Raw genomic sequence first — 12,350 nt, forward strand, 5'->3', positions numbered from 1 at the left:
CATTGCCAGAAGTAATCCCTGAGGGCAGAGCCAGGATTAAGTACTGAGAACCACTGGTTGTGACTCCCCCCAAAACCAAATGATAAAATGAACATTTTTTTTAGTAAAAGCAGATCCTGTAAGTCTATAGAGATTTTTAAAACCAGTTGGTGATCTGCTGTGTCTCAGGAATCTCTGGGTTGTGATGCGTTTGGCCCACATGGTCTCAGCACCACCAGGTGTAACCCCTGGTTATGGAGCCAGTAGTCATTTCCCCTTGCCTCCCTCCAGGAAAGATTGAGATGATTATTTTACAGTGACCTGTTCCTCATTTTGGCTAGAGTGTCTTTACAAAGTTAGGGGACCAGGAAATGATCTCTTGCTGGCTGAACACTCAGGAAGACAGTTGCATCTGGGTAAGGAATAGAAAACCACACAGTGCCTGGCACTGCTAATGGACCACTGTAGTAGCTCAGCATCATTGACAAAGTGACACTTGAGTGGACAAATGGAGGGTTTATAATGAGCAAAAGGGAAGGTTTGGTAATGAGTGGAGAAAGGGTACTGAGATTACATAGAGAATGGATAAATAAGGTGGCAAAGGTTTGATCATAGCCAGTTTGTGAGCCATAGCACGGGAAGTTTTGTGTTTAACCAAAAGTGTTGGAGTGCTGGGGCTAGAACCTGGGACCTCACAAATGGGAAAGCAAATCTACATTCCATTAGGTCCAGGACTTTTCAAACTTTCCTTCTGCAACCCCAGGTTTATAAACCAGATATACAAATATCTAAGCATAAACATCTAAAAGTAAAATGATATTTACTAATTATTTTAGAATAATATCCTCAGCCTCATATCCACAGGTGTTTTTTGCTTTTTGGGTCACACCGGCGAAGCACAGGGGTCACAATTACTTCTGGCAATGCCTTGGGGACCATACGGATGCTGGGAATCGGGTTTGCTGTGTGCAAGGCAAACGCCCTACCCATTTTGCTATCGCTCTAGCCTCCCATATCCACAGTTCAAGATCTGGACGCTGACTGGTTTAAGAAACAAGTACATCTACACAATGAAATATTATGCAGCTGTTAGAAAAGATGAACTCATGAAATTTCCTTATAAGTGGCTGGACATGGAGAATATCATGCTGAGTGAAGAAGAGGGGCAGACAAAGAATGACTACGTTCATTTGTGAAATAATAAATACCGTAAAATGAGACTAATACCTAAGAACTGTGGATACAAGGGCCAGGAGGATTGCTCCATGGTTTGAAGCCTCCCTCAAGTCTTGGGGGAGAAGGCAGGATGGAGAAGAGATCACCAAGTCAATGATGGAGGGATCGTTCGGGATAGATTTGTCCTGAAAGTAGACTAAGGACCAAACATGGTGGCCTCTCAGTATCAGTTTTGCAGACTATAAGCCCAAAAGTGAGAATAAGAAGGAAAGTGCCTGCCACAGAGGCTGAGGGTGGCGGGAGGGAGACTGGGGACATTGGTGGTGGAGAATGCTTTCTGGTGGAAGAATGGGTGTTGGGTTATTGAAACTCATGAAATCTTTGTAACTAACGGTGATACACTAAAATTTTTTTTAAAGACATCTGGATGCTAGGGTTCTAAGCCTCTGTTTCATGAGACTACTATGAAATAGGAACTTAAAAGATGACTGGTTTCTATTTTTGTATGTTATGCACAGGGTTTTTTCAGGTGTTGTTTTTATAGAGAAAGTTAAGAAAGTGGTTTGAATCTCATTCCCACTGTTTGGGATTAAGACACATTTATATAGAGTCTTGTGAAATGTCTCACCCATGTTTTTGAGAATATGATCCTTAACAATAGTTTGTACAGTCAAGGATTTTTCTCTGACTATGAAGTTTCTCATACTTTTTTAAGTGTTTTATTCCCATTGAATGACTCAGTTTATTGCAGTCCATTCTAGTTTCCATTTTATTATTAGGATTTGTCTCGATGTCCTACATTTTTAAAAAGTTTGTTTTTGGGTGATTTGAGTACCCGGTGGTACTCAAAAGTGCCTACACCTTCCTCTGCAACCAGGGGTCACTTATTTAATTTTTGGGCCATACATGGTGATGCTCAAAGGTTACTCCTGGGGGTGCTCAGGGAACCATATGGGATGCCAACTGGGGTTGGCCACGTGCAAAGCAAACCCTTTACTCACTGTAGTACCTCTCTAGCCCCAAACAGGGATCACTCTGCGATCCGCTGGGGGACTATATGCAATGCCGGGGTTCAGCCAGGAACCCTTATGCTTTCCTCCTGCCACTCAATATTTAATTTTCAATAGTTTCTCACGGGCTAGTTAATATAAGTGAGCAAGGATCTACCCAGTCTTTCTAGATTAGTATAATTACAACTTTTTATTTATAAACTGGCGGGGCGTAGGGGATTCCATGAAGTCTGGAGGCTCCAACTGAGTGCAAGACAAACCCCTTACTAGCTGTGCTATCTCTCTGCTCCTCCCCCTTAAAAATAATTTCTTTGCTGCAGAGGAACCCAGGATCGAGAATGAGGAGGGGAGGGTTTAAGTGGTCTGAACATTTTTTAATTATTTTTTTCTTTTTGGGTCACGCCCGGCAATACATACATACATATATGGATGGATAGATAGATAGATAGATAGATAGATAGATAGATAGATAGATAGATAGATAGATAGATAGATAGATATCTCGGAGAGCCCGGCAAGTACCAAGAGTATCCCTCCTGCTCCTGCAGAGCCTGGCAAGCTACCCGTGGCGTATTCGATATGCCAAAAACAGTAACCATAGGTCTCATTCCCCTGACTCTGAAAAAGCCTCCAATCATTGGGAAAGGTGAGTAAGGAGAGGCTGCTAAAATCTCAGGGCTGGAAGGAATAGAGACGTTACTGGTGCCCAATCTAGTAAGTCCACAAATAACAGGATGACAGTGATATCTATAAAAAAATAAAGGATGAACAGAGACTAGCACACATCCAAAAGAACAAAAGCAACCACTGTTGGAGAGGATGTGGGGAGAAAGGGACCCTTCTACACTGCTGGTGGGAATGCCGGCTAGTTCAGCCCTTTTGGAAAACAGTATGGACGATTCTCAAAAAACTAGAGGTTGAGCTCCCATTTGACCCAGCAATACCACTGCTGGGAATATATCCCAGAAAAGCCAAAAAGTATAGTCGAAGTGACATATGCACTTATATGTTCACCGCAGCACTGTTTACAATAGCCAGAATCTGGAAAAAACCCGAGTGCCCTAGAACAGATGACTGGTTGAAGAAACTCTGGTACATCTATACAATGGAATACTATGCAGCTGTTAGAAAAAATGAGGTCATGACGTTTGCATATAAGTGGATCAACATGGAAAGTATCATGCTAAGTGAAATGAGTCAGAAAGAGAGAGACAGACATAGAAAGATTGCACTCATCTGTGGAATATAGAATAATAGACTATAAGACTAACGCCCAAGAATAGTAGAAATAAGTACCAGGAGATTGTTTCCATGGCTTGGAGGCTGGTCTCTCATTCTGGGTAACTCAGGGAAGGGTCCACCAAGTAAAATGTGGTTGGAGGTCATGTGGGGGAAGGGTGATGCGGGCCGAATGTAGACTAGAGACTGAACACAATGGCCACTCAACACCTTTATTGCAAACCACAACACCTAATCAGAGAGAGAGAACAAAAGGGAATTCCCTGCCATAGTGGCAGGGTGGGGTGGGGGGAGATGGGACTGGGGAGGGGGGGAGGGATGCTGGGTTTACTGGTGGTGGAGAATGGGCACTGGTGAAGGGATGGGTTATCGAACTTTGTATGGGGGAAACATGAGCACAAAGATGTATGGATCTGTAACTGTACCCTCACGATGACTCTCTAATTAAAAATAAACTAATAAAAAAAATAAAGGATGAAGGCGCATCACTGCCTTTAATTTATTGTTTTTTGCATTTTGGGTCACACCCAGAGATGCTCAGGGGTTACTCCTGGCTCTGCACCCAGGAATTACTCCTGGCGGTGCTCAGAGGACCACATGGGGTGCTGGGAATAGAACCAGTGTTGGCTGCGAGCAAGGCAAACGCCCTACCCGCTGTGCTATCACTTCAGTCCTGCCTTTAATTTTTTTAAAGCAGTTAAGTGGGCCTCAGTCAAAAGAAAGGTGCTGCAGCCACTCTTCAGCAGGCTCCCCTCATCATATGGGAGGTCCTGCAGCCCCAGTCGCCGGGTTCAAGCACGCAGAAGCCTAACGTTAGCTGATCCACGCCTCCGCGTCCAGCCCACTTCCCGCGCGTGTCCCCGCTCCCTGCCGGAAGCGGCGTGACGCCAGCCAATCAGAAGGCAGCTCGGCGGCGTCACGTCCTCATGGCAACGGCCCCGCGCCCGAAGATGGCGGCCGGCGGGGCTGCGGAGGGCGCGGGCCGCTGGCTGCGCCGCGGCTCCCCGTGGGTGCGAGGCGTCCTGCTGCTCCTGGGCGGGCTCCGGGCAGCCACACCCATCCCTGTCTCCTTGAGCAGTTCTCCTCCCTGCCGGCACCACGTCCCGACGGGCTCCGAGGTAGGGCGGCGGGGGCGGCCGGGCCGGCGCTGGGCCCCTGGCCGGGCTGCGCTGCTCTAGCCCCTCACCGCGTCCGCGCTGCCGGCACGGGCCCGGAACGCGGGGGAGAGCACCGCGGGCTCCTGAGGCACAGGAGCAGTTCTGCTTTCACGGTGCCTCATCGCATTGCCGGCTTCGTCGCTGGGTCCCCAAGTGCTGGGCTGGAGCTCCAAATGCTGCCCGGGCAGCGAGGGCCGTGTATCCCCCGGGCGGCGGGCTGCTGGACCCCTGGGTGCTGTCCCATGCTCACATGTAGCCCTAGCCCCGCTCTCTCCCGGCTCCTCGGTGCCCGCTTGTTCTTCAGGCCGGTATTGCCTTTGTGATTAAATTGTGAGGCTTTTCTCTTTTGATGCTGTTTGCGTCTTTGCTTCCTCGGAACCCACGATTGTGTTCTCTTGAGGAGGCAGACAGGGTTGGGGTGGGGGTCTCGGGTACTCAGGGGCCGCTCCTCCCAGTGTGAGGGGCTGCTTGTGGCTCTGGCTGCTACCAGAGTGACTGTGCAGAGCAATGCTTTCGTTCCTACGCCCTCTCTCAAGTCCCGTGTATTTTAACTATAAAATCATAATATTTTATCAAGGAACGTCAGCTTGTAATAATTTTTTTTGTTCAATCGAGAAATACAGGTTACTCTTTTTTTTTTTTTTTTGGTGATAAATTCCTCTAAAGTTCTCTGCTTACTATTTTTGATCGTAGACACTAAAAACATTAGGTTTGGAGTCCGTGGATAACACTGCATTTTGGTAGGTTTATTTAGTCTTGGGGGGGAACACCCAGGGGTGCTGTCCTCGTAGGACATCTGTGGTGCTGGGGATTCTGGGAAATGAACCCGTCGTCTGAGAGGCAAAATCACAACGACCGGATTTACCTAGCCTTAGCCTTTGAAGTGAGTGCCATTCAGGCAAAGAGGCAGCTCCCCGCGGGCCTCTCGCCCTTGGCTGCCTGCAAGGTATGAGCAGGATGAGAAGCAGAGGAAAAGGCTGGAAAGGGCTTATGTATAGTCCACGCCCCAACATTCCGGTGTTTATACCGATTGGCCACGCCCTACGGGATATCCGATTGGTATAGCCTGCGAGTTACGTATGCAGATGAGGGTGTGGATTGATTTGGCATGGCCACTCAGCAAATAGGGCTTTATTTGGGCATTCGAGGTAATGAGCGCTTCTATATGCAAATGAGGGTTGAAGTATGACCAATTAGAACACAGTTGTAAATTAGTGCATGTAATCTGATTTCCAGAGTTCTGGCCCGCCCCCCAAGCCCCCCCACTTTTTTTTTTTTTGGTGTTGGGGTCACCTTCACACCCAGTGTTGCTCAGAGTTTACTCCTGGCTCTGCACTCAGGAGTCTCTCATGGGTCATCCACTTGCAAGGTACAAGAGGCCCTACCCGCTGTACTATCTCTCCAGCCCCCTCCCTCCCTCTTCCTATTCCTTCGCTCACAACTGCTGTAAAGCTCCTCTATTAGAGTGTGCCTTCAGAATTATGGGTTGAAAGTCTGGCTTCTGAAGCTACTTCCTGCCGATAAAGGACATGAATTTCTATTAGGGCACTTAGGGCATCCCTGCTTGTTCTCAGTCAGAGGGTGGCAGTGGAGGGCAAGTCTAATTTTGAAGCTCAAGTCTTTCACAGAAGAACAGAAGAAACTGGGTTCAGCTTAGGGAATTCATAGCATTGAAATCAGCTTTGCAAGAAGCATTAAAAGAGCTCCTTGTACAGGAGAAGCCCCCGATTGTGTGGCGTTGAGTACGGCACCCACAAATGGTGCAAAAGGTTGTCCTCTACTAGATCCAGAAAGATTAAAAACATACAGCAATTAGTCATTACAAAATGACTTTTATTGACTTATTTTCTGATAATTCTGTTTGCTGTTTCTTTAGGATTTACTGGACCAAATCACATGAAATACATTTGTTAATGGTTGCCAGGGACAACCATTAATAGAGAATAGGTTAATAGAGAACCCAAGGACGTTGGGGGGGGGGAAGGGGACACTGATGGTGGGATTGGAATTGAACATTGTGTTCCTGACACAACTCTATTATGAACAACTTTGTAAACCGGATTTCTCAGTAAACATCCCTGAAAATAAAAAAAAAAAACATAGGGCTTTCATCAGGTTTCTGTTCAATGCTGTCTTATTTTGTGTAGTTAAGAGAGATTTAGCCCTATTTCTTATCAGCTCTCCACTAGACAAGCTGTGTCACCAAAGCCTTTTGCCACCTTTCCTGTGAGAGTCCTTTCTTGGTCTGCTGGTGGCACTGCTATAGGTCCTGTTGGATTAATAAAAATCTGCTAAATTCTCTCTTGGCCAGAGAGGTAGTATAGCAAGCAGGGTTGCATAAAGCTGACCCAGATTCAACCTGACACCCCACATAGTCTTCCAGGCACTGCTTAGGAGTGACACTTGAATGCTGAGACAGGAGTAAGCCTTGAGCACCACCAGGTGTGGCACAAAAAATGTAATTAGTCTTGAAAACCTCTGCATTTTCTGGCACTGTAACCTTCAGATGGATGGGGTACTCAGACTTCCGTGGACCTGCGGTTGTGGGTATTTGCCAAGTAGAGAAGCCTGACATAGTGAAGCCTGTTTGTGAGATTGAGATCTCGGGACCAGAGAGATAGTACAGCAGGTGGGGCACTTGCCTTTCATGCAGCAGATCTGGGTTTGATCTCCAGTTCTCCATCCTATCAGGAGTGCTGCCTGGGTACAGAACCAGAAGACCTGGGCACTGCCAGGTGTGCCCCCCAAAAAAAATTAAAAAGAAAAAAAGAAAATTAAGATCTCGCCTGTGATCACCCAGAGGCAGGTTCAAAAGTGACTTTTACATGGGTGAGGCCCTTAAATGTAGCTTCATGGCCTGGAATGAGTGAAATGGTTCAATAATGGGGTGTCACAGGTGAAAACTCAGGGGCTAGGCTAAGACTGGCCTCCCCAAAGTGTGACTCTTAAACCTAGGTTAATAGCCAGCTAGATACTAAGACTGCCTGATTAAATATCCAGTAAAACAGCACTGAGTAAAACAGTTTGTTGCTTGCAAGTCTCTTAAATGGCGCATTCCCAATTCTTTCATACTTCAGCTGGATTAGTTTTAAATTCCTACAGGAGTCCAGCGTGGTGCGAGCAGTAGAGCACAGCCTGGCAGTGTGGAGGCCGTGGGTCTATTCTGATACTTTTCCCCTGCTGCCAGCATTGATTGGTATGGACTGCCAGGATGAACAGAACAGGGAGTAACCCCAGTAATTAAAAATACACTCCTGGGATGAAGAGGCAGTAGAGGGGCTTAGGCATTGCCTGCACCATCCTGACCCAAGCTAGAATGCTCAGCTCTACATTTGGTCTGCTGGGCACCTTTCAGCTGTGTGGGTCACTTCTCTCCCGTGTTGTCTTTTTTTTTTTTTTTTTTTTTTGCTTTTTGGGTCACACCTGGCAATGCACAGGGGTCACTCCTGGCTCTGCACTCAGGAATTATCCCTGGTGGTGCTCAGGGGACCATATGGGATGCTGGGAATCAAACCCGGGTTGGCTGCGTGCAAGGCAAACGCCCTACCTGTTGTGCTATCGCTCCAGCCCCATCCCCTGTGTTGTCTTTTGCTCTTTGTTGTTTCCTTGCTCTCTATCTTTGTGCTGTACTTATGAGAGATCATTCTGTGTCTCTCCCTTTCCTGCTGCCACTTAGAATGATGACCTCTAGTTCCATTTATGTTGCTGAAAATTGCATGATTTTGTGCTTTCTTAGGGCATCATAGTACCTTACTGTCTACACATACCACAACCTCTTTTGTTTTTCCTTTTTGGGTTACTCCTGGCTCTGCATTCAGGAATTACCCCTGGCAGTGCTCAGGGGACCGTATAGGATGTTGGAAATAGAACCCGAGTTGGCCATGTGCAAGGCAAATGCCCTACCTGCTGGTATTACAACCTCTTGGCCCATGCACCCACAGTTAGATCTTGGGAGTGTTTGGCTAGTATATGCTGTGATCAACATAAGTTGTGCCTTTTGGACTAATATGATGAAAGTAAGGTGTGGCTATTTGGATTAATATTTTTGTGTTTGGGGATAGATGCCAAGAAGTCGTATTGCTGGGTTGTATGGGGGTTTGATTTCTGTTTTTCTGAGGGATCTCTATGTTTTCCATAGAGGTTGAATCAGATGATATTCCCACCAACAGTGGCTGAAGGTTCATTCCTCACCAAACCCTGCCAACACTAGCTGTTTTCAAACTTTTTGACATATACCATTCTCACAAGACATTATATCTCAGTGCTGTTTTACTGGCATTTCCCCAGTCATGAGTGACATTGAGCACCTTTCCATGTACCTGTTGGCCATCTGTATGTCTGGGATGTATATATGTATGTAATCTGGGAGCATGTCTGTTCATCTCCTCATCCAGTTGTGGATGAGATTGTTGGATTTTTCTTACTGACTTTTGTGTGTGAGAAAACATAAAAAACAATTCCAGTGTATTGGTCACAGTTTTATTTGCCTATTATATACAGAAGGACGTCTTGATTGCTTTCAAGCTGTTGCACTTACGAATGTAAAACATCTGTATACAGGTCCTGTTTGATATTTTAGAGTTGAAAAAACAATACCATTGTTGGGCTGTTTGCTTAAATGCATTTAGTTTTATAAGAAAATGCCAACATTACCATCTTGTATTCCCATAAACAGTGGCTGGGAGTTCTGTTGCTCTTGGTAGTGTTTGGTGTTGATACTATTCTGGATTCTGGCTGTTCTAAAATGAGAACATTTTTTCAACTGCCTTTGGCCACTTGTATGACTTCTTTGAGGAATTCCTGTTAATTTTTTTCTTCCCATTTTTTGGTAGGGTTAGATCAGTTTTTCTTCTAGAGTTCTGCCAATGCTTTATATATCTTGGATAGTAACCCTTTATTGAATGAGAGTGTTGGGCAAATAGTTTCAGTTTTTGGGCTGTCTTTTATTCTTGTCATTGTTTCCTATGAGGTGCAAAACTGCTTAATTTAATATAGACCTATTTTTTGTTAATCTTTGATTCTACTTGTTACATCAGTGATGTTTCATTCTTAAATCTTTAAGCCTCTAGCTTCAGTGTCATGGAGAGTTCTCCTATATTTTCCGCTATGTTTCTTATGGATTCACATCTGATATTGAAGTCTTTAATCCATTTTGATCTGACTTTTGTGCATGGTGTTACAAAGGTCTGAGTTCCTTTTTCTTTTTTTCTTGTGACAGACCATTTTTCCCAGTACCACTTGTTGAAGAGGCTTTACTGACTCCATTTAACATTTTTTGCTCCTTTCTCAAAGATTAATGGACCTAATCTTTAGATTTTCTATTTTATTCGATTGATCTGAGGATCAAAGTGATTCTAGTATCACTGTTTTAATTACTACTGCTTTAGAGTACAGTTTGAAGTTGGGAAAAGTGATGTCTCCTATCTTTTTTCCCCTGAGAATTGCTCTGACTGTTTGGGGGATTGGAGTGGGGGTGGCAGTGAGGGTTTTGTTCCATAGGAATCTCAGGAGTGTTTGACCTATTTCTTTGAAAATGTTACAGGTATTCTTATAGGGACTTCATTGAATCTGTGTAATGCTTTGGACAGTATTGCCATTTTGACAATCTTAATCCTTCAAATACATGAGCAGGGGGTATATTTTCATATACTTGTGTCCTCTTTTTTCTTAAAGGAGTGTTTTGTAGTTTTTTTTTGTTGTTGTTTTTTTTTTTTTTTTTTTTTTTTGCTTTTTGGGTCACTCCCAGCGATGCACAGGGGTCACTCCTGGCTTATGCACTCAGGAATCACCCCTGGCGGTGCTCAGGGGACCATATGGGATGCTGGGATTCGAACCCGGGTCGGCCGCGTGCAAGGCAAACGCCCTACCCGCTGTGCTATCACTCCAGCCCCCTTTTTTTTTCTTTTTGGGTCATGCCCAGCGATGCACAGGGGTTACTCCTGGCTCGTGCACTCAGGAATTACTCCTGGCAGTGCTTGGAGGACCTCAAACCTGAGTTGTTCGCGTGCAAGGCAAATGCCCTACCCTCTGTGCTATTGCTCCAGCCTCTGTCATCATCATCATCATCATCATCATCATCATCATCATCATCATCATCATCATCATCATCCCATTGATCATCAGTTTTCTCGAGCAGTCTCAATAACATCTCCATTCATCCTAGCCCTGAGATTTTAGAAGCCTCTCTTTACTCGTCCTTCCCAGCCGTGCATTAGAGGCTCTTTCAGGGTCAGGGGAATGAGACCAATCATTGTTACTGGTTTTGGCATATGAATACGCCATGGGGAGCTTGCCAGGCTCTCCCATGCAGGTAGGAAACTCTTGGTAGCTTGCCAGGTTCTCTGAGAGGGAGAACTAGGCTATAAGATGTCTATTTATAGGGACTGGAGCAATAGCACAGTGAGTAGGGCCTTTGCCTTGCACGTAGCTGACACAGGTTCGATTCCCAGCACCCCATATGGTCCCCTGAGCACTGCCAGGGGTAATTCCTGAGTGCAGAGTCAGGAGTAACCCCTGTGCATTGCTGGGTGTGACCTAAAGAAAAAAAAAAGCAAAAAAAAAAAAAAGATGTCTATTTATATCCAGAAGCTTGGTTTTATAGTCTCTGGATGTTAGCCATTGATGGGATTACAGGGCACTGGGGCAGTTTCTGGGTGTGACCACCTAGCTACGGGAAAATGGGGAATCTGGGCGGAAGAGTTCCCAGTCCTGATCCGAGCAGGCTTGGAGATCTCAGCCCTGGGTCTCACATACCTGGGTTCCTCTGCCAGTTCCTTCATGTGTGAGGATCATCTGAACGTGTAGAGAGGGGCCTTGAGCGTGGCTGTGGCTGGGGTCCGGAGGTCTTCAGCTGCCGGGGCTCTGCTTGTGGTGGGAAGGGAAACTCAACCTACCCCCTCTGAGGGGCCCTGGTGAAGATAGTCAGGCATGGGGGGAAGAGAGACTCTGCATCACTTTCTTCTGGGAGCTTGGTTGTATAGTTGCTGGATGTTGGCTGTTGATGGGATTACACGGCGCCGAGGCCAGTTTCTGGGTGTGATCACCTAGCTCTTGCCCCAGCCTCTGTAATTTTCTTTATATAGGTCTTTTTTTTTTTTTTGGTCACACCTGGTGATGCACAGGGGTCACTCCTGGCTCTGCACTCAGGAATTACCCCTGGCAGTGCTCAGGGAACCATATGGGATGCTGGGAATTGAACCTGGGTTGGCCACGTGCAAGGCAAATGACCTACCTGCTGTGCTATCATTCCGGCCCCTATATAGATCTTTTACTTAGTAAATGGAGCAATTCCTATGTACTTGAATTTCTGGGATTTAAAAAAAAAATCTCTTTTCTGTTTCATTATTTGGATATAGGAAAACCATGGACTTTTGCATATTAACTTCTTTCTTTCCTATCTGGATGCCCTAAATACCTTTTTCTTGCCTAATTGCTATGGCAGGTACTTCCAATACTGTATTGAACAGAAGTGGTGAAAGTGGGCAACCTTGTCTTGTGCCTGGTCTTTGGGAGAAGGCTTTTAGTTTTTCCCCATTGAGTATGTTTGTGGTGAGCTTATGGTAGATAGCTTTGACTATATTGAGGAAAGTCCCCTCAATTCCCATTCTCTGGAGAATTTTTTATCATGAATGGGTGCTGGATCTTGTCAGTTGCTTTCTCTACATAAATACACTTTTTTTCCTCTTTTTTGGTCACACTTGGTGATGCACAGGGGTTACTCCTGACTCTGCACTCAGGAATCACCCCTGGCAGTGCTCAGGGGACCATATGGCATGCTGGGAATCGAACC

The 12,350-nt window shown here is 45.7% G+C and overlaps 1 protein-coding gene across 4 annotated transcripts in view; it reads left to right on the top strand.

The window, feature by feature from the left end:
* The first annotated feature begins 4,340 nt into the window (after nt 1-4,340).
* LMLN (leishmanolysin like peptidase) overlaps nt 4,341-12,350 on the top strand; it is an 80,190-nt gene continuing 72,180 nt past the window's right edge. For all 4 annotated transcript variants that reach the window (XM_055126916.1, XM_055126919.1, XM_055126917.1 and 1 more), the window contains exon 1: nt 4,341-4,522. In XM_055126916.1, coding sequence (XP_054982891.1) covers nt 4,355-4,522 — 168 coding nt within the window. In that variant the 5' untranslated portion in view covers nt 4,341-4,354. The remainder of the gene's footprint in view (nt 4,523-12,350) is intronic.

The sequence above is a fragment of the Sorex araneus genome, chromosome 2 (genome assembly GCF_027595985.1).
Source record: "Sorex araneus isolate mSorAra2 chromosome 2, mSorAra2.pri, whole genome shotgun sequence".
In the NCBI taxonomy this organism is placed as follows: Eukaryota; Metazoa; Chordata; class Mammalia; order Eulipotyphla; family Soricidae; genus Sorex; species Sorex araneus.